Source organism: Malurus melanocephalus, unplaced genomic scaffold (genome assembly GCF_030028575.1).
Source record: "Malurus melanocephalus ecotype Western Australia unplaced genomic scaffold, MMel_1.1 scaffold_108, whole genome shotgun sequence".
NCBI classification, from domain to species: Eukaryota; Metazoa; Chordata; class Aves; order Passeriformes; family Maluridae; genus Malurus; species Malurus melanocephalus.
Window position 1 is genome coordinate 1,794,541 of NW_026623340.1, and position 15,314 is coordinate 1,809,854.

At 49.1% G+C, this 15,314-nt stretch overlaps 1 protein-coding gene across 1 annotated transcript; it reads left to right on the forward strand.

Annotated features, from left to right (window-relative positions):
* Positions 1 to 1,433: 1,433 nt before the first annotated feature.
* On the forward strand, positions 1,434 to 13,443 carry SLC7A14 (solute carrier family 7 member 14). Its single transcript, XM_057369399.1, has 7 exons — positions 1,434 to 1,737; positions 5,975 to 6,211; positions 6,930 to 7,147; positions 9,068 to 9,214; positions 10,185 to 10,393; positions 10,932 to 11,809; positions 12,967 to 13,443. The coding sequence occupies exons 1-7, from the start codon at positions 1,434 to 1,436 to the stop codon at positions 13,287 to 13,289; spliced, it is 2,316 nt and encodes a 771-aa protein (XP_057225382.1). The 3' UTR covers positions 13,290 to 13,443.
* The last annotated feature ends 1,871 nt before the right edge of the window (positions 13,444 to 15,314 follow it).

Here is a 15,314-nt window from a genome sequence, read left to right on the forward strand (position 1 = left end):
GTGATCCAGCCCATCCCACAGCCAGCTGACTCTCTGAGCAGCCCAAAAGCCAAACCCAGGTTTTATTCTCAACCCAAAAATCCACATTTGCTCAGGAGAAGCAACAATTTCTCATTATTATTATTATTATTGCTAGCTAGAACACGCAGCCTTTCAGCCTGTGGTTGCTTGAGGTAAAAAAATCAGCACAATTTGAATGGTGATCAACCAAAACATGAAATGAATGCTGTGTTTCATTTAATAAACTTCAGCAACACAAGGCTGCCTGGTGGACACAATGTAATTTGTTTTGGAGGTAAAAATGGAAAAAAATAATTGTTTTGTCTTCAAGGCAATTAAAATAAAAGAACATTTCTGTTTTGACAGGAAAGAAGCTGCCAGGCTAAAATTCACATTTAATGAACTATTTTTTCCTGTTGCCTTGCATTAGCTTGCAGATTGTCAACTCTTGTTGTTTTGCTCAAAGTCAAGAAGTCRTCATGTGTCACTGCTGCTGGTGCTTTGAGAACTACAGAGTTTGCTGAAGAACAGCAGAAAGGGAGGGAGGGGGAATGACAGTTGCTGAATAGTTCTGAAAATATGACTGAGGATGAAAAAAAGCACTGAGAAAGAGAACACCAAGACAATGCCATGATTTTTGAGACAATCCTAGAGCAGATGGGTTCAGGCAATATAATTTAAAATATTAAAAATGGCTGCAGCTGGCCATGCTGTTGGTCACTCAGGCTCGTTCCCCACCAGGGCCCAGTGTGCCACAGTGGCCACCAGCATGTCACAGTGACATGTAGCCATCACTACTTTTGGTAGCAATTAAGCCATATAATTTGAATATATATTTGAGAATTTGAGAATTCTCRAATTTGAGAATTGGGAGGTTCCTGCTGTTTGCAGGGCTGCAGTGATGACTGAGGCTGGACCCATGTGAGCATGAAGGAGGGCAGTGCATCGCTGTTATACAAAACAGCTGGGGTGGAGAAATGAGATTTTAACACAGCAGTAGCAGATAAAAGCAAAGCTCTGTCTGCACTGGAGCCCAGCAAAAACCAATGTTTTTTGGTTTTGGGGCCCTTTTGGCTCTTCACAGAATCACTGGGTTGGTAGAGACCTTCATGATCTTCGAGTCCAACCCATTTCCCAACATCTCAATAAACCATGGCACCAAGCACCACATCCAATCTTTTTTTAAACACATCCAGGAGTGGCAACTCCACCACCTCCCCGAGCAAAGCATCCCAATGCTTTATCAATCTTTCTGTAAAAAACCTTTTCCTAATATCTAACTTCTTCCTCCTTTCCTTGCCGTTTCAGTCAAAACTCGATCCTCTCTCTTGCAGGGCTGCCAGCGCAGGATGATGGAGACGCGGCTGCGGCTCTGAGCGGGTGCTGCCGACACCGTCCGTGCCCGGGTGTGCCCAGCCCAGCCCAGCCCAGCCATGAGTGGGTTTTTGTCCCGGCTGGACCCGCGGAGGGTGCCCTGGGGGGCGGGGGGCCATGCCCTGCGCACCCGCGTGCTGCGCACCAAGCCCGTGGAGTCCATGCTGGAGGGCAGCGGTGCCGCAGCCACCCAGGGCGCCCGGCTGGCCAAGGTCCTCACCACCCTGGACCTCATCTCCCTGGGCGTTGGAAGCTGCGTGGGCACCGGCATGTACGTGGTGTCCGGCCTGGTGGCCAAGGAGATGGCGGGGCCSGGGGTCATCGTGTCCTTCATCATCGCTGCTGTCGCCTCCATCTTGTCAGGTGAGTGGGATTTTGGGTGATGGYCGTGCCCTGAACCTTCTCTGGCATGGGTGGACGCCTGCTCAGTGCCACAAACAAGGAGGCAGCACCTCTCCCACAGACCAAAAAACCATTTCCCACTGGTCTCACGCAGATTGTGCAGTGTCCAATCTCACTGCACAAATATCAGACCAAACCTTGTACTGGGAGCCACCAGMCCAAGCACTGATGAGCTGCCAATGGCTGCCACAAGGTTGGAGCTCGAGGACAATATTTTTGGGACATTTGGGAGTTTTGCAGTGCATGTTCCAAGCTGAGAGCATGGCCAATCCACAGCAGTGGAGTGAGAGTTTGTGGGAAACTCAGTTCCAGCAGGGAGGATATCAGTGGCTTGGGCAGCACCTTCTTTTGTTGACATGGCTAACAGTTAAAAAATTCCTCAGTTAGTCCTGGACTTGATTTCTTGGCTYCTATTCACACAGGGTCASTCTTTSAATTTGCAAACAAAACAAAAAMCCCAACAAAMAAATGTGCAGGGAGAGATAAATTGTGTATTTTAGTGAAAACACGGTGAATTCCATCTCCTCCATAGGAACCCAGCTGAGCATATGGCTCGAGCTGCAGTTTCTACGTGAAGCCAGCACTGCTGGCATTTGTCCTTTCCAGATCAGTGCTAACACGATGATGTGATGTTCCTGCTCTCTCTGCTCAGAGGACTTTGCATGCTGTGTCTGTCTGGTGTCCAGCTTTTGTCTGTGGGTTGGATAAGGAAACCTGAGCAAATGGCAAAGGGCTTTGATCGAACACAGGAAGAGCCAACACAGCAAAGTGACCYAGATCAGCTTTTCAAAACTCTGGATTTTTTGTAACGAGATGTAGAAGCACATCAGGCTCTTTCCCTGGAGTTTGCAGTGCTGCTCCACGGAGATCCCACCAAAGTGCGTGCAAGTTTGAACCCTGATGTCCCTGCAGCCCAGAGGCACARCCCTGGCMCAGCCCAGGGATGACCATCWCGCTCTCTCCAAAGCCCACAACAAGAGTTGAGAGCTTGCAATGAACTCCAATGCTTATTTCAGTTCCCAACACAACAAGTGAACCAAAATGCCTGTTTTTCAACCAAGGCAGCAGATAGCATCAGTGTCTCTCCTTTCCCACTGCCTGCTTTCTCTCCTCTACAAAGGTTTTGTTRGCCGTGGTGCAGACCAAGAGCACACAGAGTTTGGGTGGGTCTCTGCTAACACAAACACCCTGTCCTCCAAAAGGGGTTTTTTCACCCCAGACTTGAGCCTTGCCCCACAGCAGGAGCTCCTCCTGCCTTTGCCCACAGGAGYCTGCACCGCTTCCCTCTCTGCTTTCATCTCCCCTTGCTTTTGGAGCCCTGGGAAAGTGTTTTGTGAGGGATGCAGTGTTTTGATAGTCTCCTTGGCTGCTTCCTCACTTCATCCCTAACGCTGCTGTTGTTTGTAACAACAACATTTTTTTGGCAAGTAAACCAAGTAAGATTTTGGGAGCTGGATGGGCTGTTAGATTCAGGGATGTGATTCCAGCTCTCCCATCGTGGTTGCTTCTAGCATGCCAGGCACTGAGTTTGGAAAATGTGCATGGACAGATTTCAGGGAGTTTTGCCTTCATCCATCACAGATCACTAATCAATCTCTCTGCTTGGAAAAGTGAGCCCAGGAGAGTTTTGGATTTAAAAAAAAAAAAAAAAAACCAAAACCAAACAAACCAAAACCATCCAGAAAATCATCCAGCTCCCCTGGGAGAGAGCCACAGGGAAGTCCTGCCATTGGGAAAACTCTTTGCACTGTTCAGCCTGGTTCCAGATAGGGTTTTTTCCAATTTCATCTACTCAACAAATTCCCCTTATTCCTTCCATAGTTTCAAGCAACATGTACCCTATCAGGGTACTTAGAGACACACTGCAATTKATTAAACTGATAAATTAAATCAATCTCTTTTATTCTCTCACTGGAAGGCCATTCATTCAGCTCTCAAGTAGAAATGCTCGCCCAGCTTCTCTCCACAAATCCTCCAGTGCACCTCAAGTTCCTTCCATTACCTGCAACAGGAYTCCCCAGTCTCAGCCCTATGTTTATCCAAAACCCCTCCTTAGCAAAAATCAGGAGTTTGCCTCTCACCCAACCCTGCTTCATGGATGAGATCTTGTCAGGGCCAATGCCATGGACCAAACCTCTCAGCTGTGTTTACATCCTGCTGAACAATACCAATAACTGCATAATTACACCAGTGGAATTGCTGTCAATCGTGTAATTGTGTTACACAATTGTGTAATTGGACTGTCACACCAATTGCACAAGTGTGGCAGATATTCAAGGAAAAKAAATGGTCACCTGTAGAATGTTTGTGCCTTCAAAAAAACCAACATGTTGTCTTGTTTGCAGAAATTGCAAATATTCTTGACTGGGGGAAAAAGAGAAATCTGTCTCCAATTCAAACAGTTGTGACAGAGCTGGGCTGGCTGTGCAGAACAATCTGGGCTGCCAGAAGTAACTGGGTAACACAGTTTTATTGAGAAGTTAGATTGTAAAAATAATAATAATAATAATAATAATAATAATAATAATGACAATAACAACAGCAATAGTAATCATAATACAGTGCAGATGCAGCAAACATTAGTATTTTTTTTATGTATATATATATGTACACACACACGTGTGTGTGATACATGCTGATACCTAATGCWAATATTCCCAACCTATTGCTGGGCCCAACGCATGGTGAAAAACTGTTCTTCCATTTTGGGATCCTAGCAGAATAATCAAAAACTCAGACATTTTATTCACATTCATTCCTTTGTTTTGGCATTATCATTGTGTATCGAYAACCATCCTCTTCAATCATTATCTTGTTGTTGGCTAAAACGAGAGCTGCCTCCAAGAAAGAGTATATATTTTTTAAGGCCATCAAAAAGAGAAACTGGATACTTGTCCCCATCAGAGCACCAGTTTCATAAATCATTCAGGCCTGTAGTTATCTGTGAACGCCGTACCTTTGCCGAGTGCATGCATYTTTCATCAGCTTTGAATAATGACTGTCGGTAGGGCTGGATGGATGATGGAAACGTCTYATGGCTCCTGTTGGGCTGCTTTACAGAAATCAAGTTTTGAAGAGTCCCATTGCAAAGCAACCCRCATTCAAGTTAAGCAGTGGAATATGAAAATCCTCCAATACCGAGAAAAGAAGCACCACCAAATTCAGCTTGAGAGATTCAACAATTCTGTGTTTGTACTGTGTAAAAACTGCACTTAAACTAAGAGCAGCCGCCTCGTTATAAATTATTCATTCCTCTCTCTATACTAAACTGATTGCAAATTTGAAGCAAYTATTATCTTCTAAATGGAGAATTTCAGTTGATAGAGAGCTCARTAATTACTACGTGTTTACTCAATGGTAGTAATGGCCTTAGCCAACTCACCCATATGAACTTTACAGGGGTCTTTGGGGCAGGGGCTTAACCAGTGTTAARCATGCAGGACCCTTCCAGTACTTGTCCTGAATAATATTTGGGCAATTTGAGACTAAGTACATCCATTCCTTTTAAATAAAAGTTAATGGTTGTTTTAATACATCAASGTGTCAGGGTCAGGTTTTTATTAAAAATTATCCTGACATAGTGAGCACACAAGGAGTTCGGAAAGTATTAAAGTCTGCTGAATTCTCCTCCCAAACATTTACAGTTAAACACTTCTTTTTGCTTTTCTTTCCTTCTTCTACACAGTTAGTTTTGCAATTATTCTTTAGAAGACTTACATATAATACCTTTTAAGTGTTAAAATAACTTACATTCTCTATGTAAGATGTTTTCAAACTTCTCTTGCTTGGGTATGAACAAGAGCAGGGATCATCAGGGCAGTGTTCGTGCCTGGATCTGCAGAGCAATAATGGAGCATGAGTGTTTGGAAATTGGAAATTTCCAATGGGGCAGGGAGAGGAGTAGCTTTGTGTGAGCACCTTCCTGTGGGATGAGGCGGTGCAGCATTGGCCCAGGATCCCATGTAAACACCTGGCTGGTTTGAACTGTGCCATCACAAAAAGAAAAACCCGTCACAACTCGATTTTAGCGGACATTTGTCTGGTTTTTAAGCCAAGAAACTGGGGAGGGAGGGTCACCATGGCTCTCTGTGATGTCTCTGTGCTCCTGATGCTAACTGCACTCCACACCAAGGGGATTTCACTCTTTCCATTTCCCAACCGCGTTTCCCTTATGCCCTTTCCCATTTTCCCCCAACAGGCGTTTGCTACGCTGAGTTTGGCGTGCGGGTGCCCAAGACCACGGGCTCTGCCTACACCTACAGCTACGTGACCGTGGGGGAGTTTGTGGCATTTTTCATCGGCTGGAACCTCATCCTGGAGTACCTGATCGGGACAGCGGCGGGTGCCAGCGCTCTCAGCAGCATGTTCGACTCGCTGGCCAACCACACCATCAGCCGCTGGATGATCAGCAGCGTGGGCACTCTGAACGGCCTGGGTGCGTCCTGCTGTGCAGAGGTGCCTCTGTTAATTAGGGCCTGAAAAGTAATTGGGAGCCTGTCACAAGTCAGACATGGATATTAGGCTTCATTCATTATTTACTGTCTGGMTGGCTCTGGTTCTTTGCCCTGGCAGCCTGGCGAGCAGGAAGGATTTGAGGGGATGGGATATGGGATGCTTGGAGCCCCTTTGGGGTGAGCTGGCATTCAGAATAAATGCACAGAAATAGTCGAATGTCAGAGGGTAAAGACAGCACAGAAACATTTCACCAGTGCAAACACTCTTGGGGCACACACAGAATTTTGTTAGAGAGGACAAGCTGGTGTTTGCAGTGCTGCCATGGACTGGGGGCTGTGGTGGTCCTGTATGATCTGCAGTTCCAGAACAGTCCATGAATCCTAGCAGTAAGTAAATCATCCGTCTGTCGTGTACCTGTGTCATGAAAACTTCATGGCTGATTGGTTATAATGAGTGCTATGCAAACTGGGATATGATCATTGGTTTGCCACTCTCCCAAAAGTCTGAATGGTGTCTTGGGACATCAAGATTTATCACCTTAATTAAAAAACTTCAGCTRGTGGAGGCAAGGTCCTCTGGAGATCCCCTTTGCAATGAGTTCTGCCAGACTTCAAGGTCTGAAAAGTGTTTAAAACTCCCCCACAGAGTTCCTGAATATTCTGTCAATGGAGAGTAACCATCTCTTTTATCTCATCTAGGGAAAGGAGAGGAGTCTTACCCTGACCTTCTTGCTCTGGTCATTGCTGTCATTGTCACCATCATCGTGGCCATGGGGGTGAAGAACTCAGTGGGGCTGAACAACGTGCTCAACGTCATTAATTTGGCAGTTTGGATCTTCATCATGATCGCTGGTCTGTTCTACATCAAAAGTGACAACTGGGCTGAAGGGCAGTTCCTGCCGTTTGGATGGCCGGGGGTAAGTCCTGAGCATGGGAAGGACACACAACAACTGTTTTGCTCRCAGTGTGCACACCCACAGATCCCAGCCCTCCTAAATCCACCTGTGCTTTGGCCAGGGACCCCAAAACCCCTGGAGTGCAGGCTTGGATCCAGACCTGCTCTCTCTGCTAAACCCAAAGAGCATTTCAATGCTTTGCCCTTATTGCCTAACTCCTCTTGGCATAAACGCAGAACTATTCCAAAATGTCCTTCTGCAGAGCCAAACTCCACGTGAAAGCATCCCCAAGGAAATGCCACTAAATTGCCCWGCAATGGAGCAAAATGCTGTGGCTCTCTGAGAAAGGGTGCTCCAGAAAAGTGGCTCAGCCTCTGCGGAGTGGGGAGATACTTTTGTTGGCTGTTTTTCAACAACAATGTTCTCAAGCATTTGTTTTGAGCACTTCATAATGCCACCTGCCAGTACTTATTTTATGGATGTTCCCTCAAAGCTTACTGAGAATTTGGACATATTTGGCTTTTTTAGCTTGCTTGCACTGGTTTTTATCCAAGGATGAACAGAGACTGAAAATATCTCAGCTGGCCTGAACCCAAGATAATTTCTCAGATTTACACTGCTCAACTCCGCTGGGGTTTTGTGCAGAAAAATAAGCATGAAAGTAAAGTAAACCAAGTATCTTGATTATTGAAAGGGTCCCAAACTGCCATAGAGTCTCTGCACTTCTTTYAATAAATCAATACTTCTCTACCAGRGAACAGTGAGGAGAAGGGCACTGAGGCTCACTTGAGAGCAGAGGTCATGTTTACCTTTGGGTTGTGCTTGGCTTTTTTTGTCATACAACAGGAGTGAAAAACAAAAAACAAAATACCTGTTTTGCTCCAATCCAATGCACCAAATATCTCCTGGGGGAAAAAAAAAAAAAAAAAAAAAAAAAAAAGGTAGTTTTACAAGATAGATGCACACCCAAAATGCATAAAATGCAGCAGGGTGGTCTCACCCTTTTCAGCTGGTTCATTGTCTCACAAGTTGTTTGCAAAAGTAAATCCACCAAGCGTGAGATCCCCAGGAGCGTAGGGGATACTTGAAAAGGATAATTACAGTCCCTGAAAGAGATGAGTTTTACTGTGTGCACTGTACACAGCTCAGATGACAGAGGTGTGATGGACAGGTGGCACCCAGCAAGCTGCCAAGACGTGTTCAAGGGTTTCACAGCTCCAGATCAGCTCCCTCACAGCCAGGCAGTCCTCACCCTGCTCCAGCGTTCCTTTCCTATAAATGTCCTCGCTAATATTGTATATTTTTAAAAATCACATTAAAAAAAAAATAACCAAACAGTACAAATAATTCCCCATCCAAGTGCTCCAATGTGTGGCTCCTAACCTGTCTGCAGCTTCCAAGYAAAACAGGGGTTGTTTGGGAAGCGGCGCACATCTGACGGCTGCTGCTCTCTCCTGCTTCCTCTGCAAGCGGATCTTGCTGCCACATGAGACATCTTGCTAAGGCAGAACGTGTAAACACGTTCCAGATCCCTACTAATAAAAATGGATTTGGGGTGGAGGATTGTGAAAGCAAAGCTGAAATTGGTAGATTGTCTCTGTCACYGGCAGGATCTCCCGGCAGACTCGGGCACTGTGTGGGCACAGGTTTGTGGGCTGAGCTGCAGATGCCTCCAGTGGCTCAGGGCACAGGTTGATGGGTTTTTTTTCCCCCAGATGGATTAGGTGTGCTCCCAGGGCCGGTCCCCACTCTGTGTGCACCCCCTGACCTGCCCCCACTCACCTTTAGCTCATACGATGCAGAGTTTGATTGCTGCTCCATTTTTGCTCAGCTCCACTTTTGCTCAGCTCCATTTTTGCTGCTCCATTTTTGCTCAGCTCCCTCTCCTTGGCTGGGTGCCAGCCTCCCTCCTGACACCCAGATGTTTGATCCTCCCCACAGGTGCTCAAGGGGGCAGCCACCTGTTTCTATGCCTTCATCGGCTTCGACATCATTGCCACCACGGGAGAAGAGGCGAAGAACCCCAACACCTCCATCCCCTACGCCATCACGGCCTCACTCGTCACGTGCTTGACAGCTTATGTGTCTGTAAGTGATTCCTACACAGGTGTGATGTACATAAATATGTATGGATATATATAAATATATATATAAATGAACCATGCAAGTCCCTTCTGGGCACCTGCACATTGCCTGCCAAGGCTCCCCTCAGTTTGTCCCCGAGCTCCTGTTACCTTACAAGACCCCTCTGCCAGCTGCAGGGACATGGTGGCAGACAGATTTTTTTTCTCATCCCAATCCACAGCTATTTTTGCTCCCAGGAGAGCAGCAAAGCAGCAGGAGCAGCAGCATTGCAGCATCCTTTCTCYGTGTTTCTGGGAAAAGCAGCACTGCCTCTGCTGGAGATGTGGGAGAGGATCCAAGTGAGGGGAAGGGTAGGCGGGGATGGCTGTGTGAGATTCTGCTGCCTGCACCCCAATAAAAGCATGTCTGTGCTCAGATATTTTCTTTTCAAAAGAGCAAATATTAGTTATGAAGGAGAAAAAACACTGTTCTGATAATTTCAAAGAAAGTCTGATAATTTCAAAGACTACCTTTCCTGCAGGGGCTTCTCATGGAAACAAATCCTTTGACCCACACAGGGCCAGAATGTTGCTCCAAGCWGTGCAATCTGGGTTTGGGGTCTGCCCCGAAATTATTCCAACACAGGAATGCAGCCAAATGAGTGCTGCTAAACTGCCAGTCCCACTAGTCACCAGTCACACCAGTCCCACTGGACTCCTGCATCACCCCTAAAGCAAGGTTCAAACATCCCCTTCTTGCCTTTGGATGGCAGCGACCAACACCCCACAGCTTTCTGGATTAGCCACCCCACAGCAAAGCACAAACAATCCTAACTCGAGTGTTTTACATCCCCTCCACAAGGGATACAATCCCAATCAGACACAAAATTTTTTTGGGTTTTCGCTCTTGAGAAGCAGCCCCCACACCCTGATAATCCCCCACAGACCCCAATGCTGCTGCTGACACCCTGCCCTGCTCCTCTCTCCCTCCCCAGGTGAGCATGATCCTCACACTGATGGTGCCCTACGATGCCATCGACACCGAGTCCCCGCTGATGGAAATGTTTGCTGTCCACGGTTTCTACGCAGCCAARTTCATCGTTGCCATCGGCTCGGTGGCCGGGCTGACCGTCAGCTTGCTGGGCTCCCTCTTCCCGATGCCCAGAGTCATTTATGCCATGGCTGGTGATGGGCTGCTCTTCAGGTCAGTCATGCCCATGCTGGCATTTATTTTTGGCCTCTTGGGATCTGAGGGGGAGTTGTGCTGGGGGATTGGGGTGTGCCAACACCCCGACAGTATTGTCACTGCAGGAGCAATGGGCACGCACAGACTCTGTAGGTACAGAATGGGGCAATATCCTGTGGGGAAAATATCAGGAACAATCTACCCTACAGTTTCTCATTTGGTGCTGATACCTAGATTCTGGTTATGTGAGGATGAGTATTTAATTCAAGAGTAACTTGCAAAGGAGTGAAGTTGTATATGGATAAAATCTGGGTACTTATTTATCAGTATCCGAGTGCTCATTGCAGAGCTCTCAGACCTAGATCTAACTCCAGATTCAACCTCAGCATGTTCTGTCCCTAACCTGCAGATTCAGCCCCCAGCTGCCTGGAGTCAAAGCTCCAAAAAGCAACAAGACCTGAAGGGATAGCTGAGTTTATTCCCTGCAACTGAGGAAGGGGTATTGCCACAGGGAACCTCTGCGATTTTAACTTTGTGCGACTGCTTTGCTCTCCAGGTTTTTGTCCCACGTCAGCTCTTACACGGAAACCCCTGTGGTGGCTTGCATCGTGTCCGGGTTCCTGGCAGCTCTGCTGTCCTTGCTGGTCAGCCTGCGGGACCTGATCGAGATGATGTCCATCGGCACCCTGCTCGCCTACACGCTGGTGTCCGTGTGCGTCCTGCTGCTCCGCTACCAGCCCGAGAGCGACATCGACGGCTTCGTCAAGTTCCTCTCCGAGGAGCACACCAAGAAGAAGGAGGGCATCCTGGCCGACTGCGAGAAGGAAGCGTGCTCCCCTGGCAGCGAAGGAGAGGAGTTCTCCGGCCCCCCAACCAACACGTGCGGGGCGAAAAATCTGCCGTCGCTAGGAGATAACGAGATGCTAATTGGGAAATCCGATAAATCTGCCTACAACGTGAATCACCCCAATTACGGCACTGTGGACATGACCTCGGGCATAGAGGCRGACGAGTCTGAGAACATCTATCTCATCAAGCTGAAGAAGCTGATYGGCCCTCGATACTACACCATGCGGATCCACCTCGGGCTGCCGGGTAAAATGGATCGCCCGACGGCGGCCACCGGMCACACGGTCACCACCTGCGTCCTCCTGCTCTTCGTCCTGATGTTCATCTTCTGCTCCTTCATCATTTTTGGGGCMGACTACATCTCTGAGCAGAGCTGGTGGGCTGTCCTGCTGGTCGTGCTGATGATCCTGCTCATCGCCGTGTTGGTGTTTGTGATTTTGCAGCAGCCAGAAAACCCCAAGAAGCTGCCCTACATGGCCCCGTGCCTGCCCTTCGTCCCTGCCTTYGCCATGCTGGTGAACATCTATCTCATGCTGAAGCTCTCCACTGTCACGTGGATCCGATTTGCTGTCTGGTGTTTTGTGGGTGAGTCCCAGTTTCATTTATTTTGATTTTTTARCTGACATGCTTTTGGAAGGGTGTTAACAATAACAGCTTCCCTTATTAGTGTACAGGCTGATGCCTGGGATGTACCCAGTCCTTTTCATCTGCCCCTTGCCATCCTGAAGTTCTTAGAAATCTCTTTTTATCCAGCCCCTGAACCACAGCTAAATGGAAAATTACACCTCCAGAAAACATCAGTTTCACAGAAGAGAACGACTCCGTGCAAAGGTGACTATTTTGATGGCATTTTTGATGCAAAGTAGGCGGGTTCTGGAAATTGCCTYGCAGGCAGGTTTTGTACAGAAATCAGCTTGATTTCTTGCTCTGTCACCCACTTGAGCTSTTCAGCAGCCCACACCTCTATTTCAGCGCCGCTTTTCTGAAGCCCAGAGCTGCCCAACCATTACAGCCCTGGTAAAGTCAGATCTGTGGATTGTATCTCCTTTTAGTCCCAGTTCTTAACTTTGGGCCAGAGGCATCTTAGGACTCACTGACTCTGCTGTGGTCCCTTTTCCCCCCAAATTTAGACTTTCTGACACATAACCAGGAGTCCAGCATATCCATAGTGCTTTGCATTGCAACCACTTACTCCACAAACCCAAAAGAAATAGAGCAGCTCTCATAGCTCCTCCGAGYCATTGGGCAGGGGCTGCCACCTGGGGAGAAGGCATACTCAGTGTTTTTTTGGTCCTTGAAGGCAAGACGTGAGGCTGCAAATCTAGAGAAAGCCCTTCTACCTGGAAGAAAAGATAACTCCAAAGCATCYGTTTAATCTGCTGTGGTTAAGCACTTTCTCCTGTGGGGACAACTAATACCTCTTGAGCTGCCAGCTATGGCAATGAGTCAATTTTAGGTGTGATGAGCTCCACCAGCCCATCCATGACAGCTGGGGATGGGACATCCAGCTGTTTTTTCTGGCAGAGATGTGTGGTCCTGATTTAATCTCACATCAGTCGCCCATGGCCAGTCCATGGCATGTGGATCTGGATTTCTCCGTGCACATGGCTGGGGTGGGTTAATCCCACGATCCACTGGAAATAAATTCTCTGGATACATTTGTGCAGGAAGGTGAGATCAGGTAGGGCTAGCGGGGTTGGTGGGTAGCTGGGCTCCAACCCTGTCCCTCTCGCCCACCCCAGGTCTGCTCATCTACTTTGGCTACGGGATGTGGAACAGCACGCTGGAGATCAGCGCCCGGGAGGAGGCCCTGCACCAGAGCACCTACCAGCGCTACGACGTGGAYGTCGACCCCTTCTCCGTGGATGACGGCTTCTCCTTCGCCCCCGAGGGYGAGAGCGGCCCGGGCTGGGGTCCTGCTGAGGACAAGGGTTTCTCGTACCAGCAGATGGCGGATGGCAAGGACAGCCATCGGACAAGTGGCAGGTCGAAAAGCAAAGGCCGGCACAAACCGCCATCGGAGGCTCTGATCGCCAACGACGAGTTGGACTACTCGCCCGAGTAGCGGGACGGGCAGCGGGGCACCGTGCCACCCAGGAGATGAGGAAGGCTCCCCATGGCTCCCCCGAACTGCCCCGTCCTCCCCGGATCCTCCACCGCCACCCCGCTCACCTGCGGTCCTTGGGACGTGCTCTGCGATTGCTGCTGACCCTGAAACAAAAACACCCGTGGCTGTCCCAACTCCACCAGCCCAGTCTCTCTCTGGTGAACACCGGCTGATCCCCCAGCACCAGCTGATCCCCCAGAACCGGCCGATCCCCCAGCACCGGCTGATCCTCCAGCACCGGCTGATCCCCCAGCACCGGCCGATCCCCCAGCACCAGCTGCACCCTGCAGGCAGCAGAGTGGGAGATGTGCCAAAGAAGGAGGGTGTTGAGAAGTGGAAGGAGCTGCACGATGGGACAAGTCAAATTGTCTCTGGGGAATGTCCACCCAATGGTTGCAGTGTTGGGATGCCACTCTTACATTTTTGGTACTTTCTTGGCATGTGGAGTTTTTTCCTTTCAACCACCTAGAGGTGATACCTGAGCCAGAGGCAYGGACGGGTGGGTAGGCACAAAATGGAGATGGACACACTTGTCCCTGGGAGCAGCTCAGACATGGATAGCTGGTTCCATCACACAGTGTTTCCATGGCCCCTTCTGGCTCGGTKCACACAGCAGAGCTTCCCCCAAGTCCATCCCCACATCCCAAACCCAAGCACCCCAAATACTGTGATTCAAAATTATTTCATGTCTCAGTCCAGATTCAAAATTTTTTTCCTGTCTCAGTCCAACCTTTAAGCACGGCCCAACATCCCAGATCTGCAGCTGGGAGCCTGATCCCATTCCTGGTCACAGAGAGGGCTGTGACCTGCTCTTGGCTCACCCCTCCTTGTATGAATGGTCAGCGAGGATCACGTGTGGTTCCTCTGAGCATCACCGGTCTGAGGCTGGGTACAGCTTCCACCACCTTGTGTCTTTAACAAAAACGACTGTGCTGTCATTCCCTCACCGTGCTGGGCACCTTCCAGTGCTCACTCTATGCTCCAGACACCCTTCCATGCCCTCAGCATCTGTGGGTCAGCCACATCTTGGCAAGGCTGGGCCACGGGTGGCAAGTGGAGAGGACTTGGCGGCTGAAATCTGTCTCCCTGCTGCCCTCTGCACCTTGTACTATTTTCTCTGTCTCTGACCTTGGCTTGGTGGGTGCTGTATGAAAAACACTGAAATGCTGCTCATTCCGTAAGTGTCYGTATTTCAGTCTGAAACCAAACAGGGCAGTGGTGGTCAGCAGGTGGAGGTTGGACCCCTGAACGTGGCCATGGCCCCCAGCAGTGCCATCAGCTTCCCTGCTGCCAGTGTCCCCACAGCAGTGGTGGGGTGTGGTCAGTGAGTAGCAGCAGGTCCAGCTGTGGAGYTCACCACGCTCAGGGGAGAGTTCTGTGGTGGAGGAGCATCTTTTTGAATGAACAGTAACCAAAACCCATCAGAGAGCAGCTCCCATCCTCCCCACAGCTGGATCCACTCTGGGGGCCCCAGTGCAGTCCAGAACAACCCCCAGTACCRTGGGCTGCTGCTGGCATCCCAGGGGGCAATTTAACACCAACAGGGGCAGGATTTCCAATGTGGAAATATCTCTGTGCGTACTGAGAACCATTAACCCTTTGGTTCACTGCAGGATCAGGCCCCCAAATACATGCCTGGCACCCTCTGTGGGCAAGCAGGTCAAAGTGTGCCRGGACCTGCACTGTCCCCATCACTCCTGGGACTCAAGAGCATGATGGAGAGGCTCTGCCTGGGGCTGCAAAAGTCTCCTTGCAGCTCCTCTCCCAAACAGTGACAAACTACASTCCTTTTCCAGTGCAGAAGAGCATCCAATTCTGCAGATCCTAACCTGGACTGAGAAAGCCAAGGGAAGTCTGACCTCTGCAGCAGCTTCGGGGTGGGAGTGAGGATTTGGATAAAGCATCTGTAAGCTTTGATCTGACATCAGCTCCTGCTGTCCACCCCCACCACGCTCCTACGAGCAGGAATCCCGAGTGTGTCCA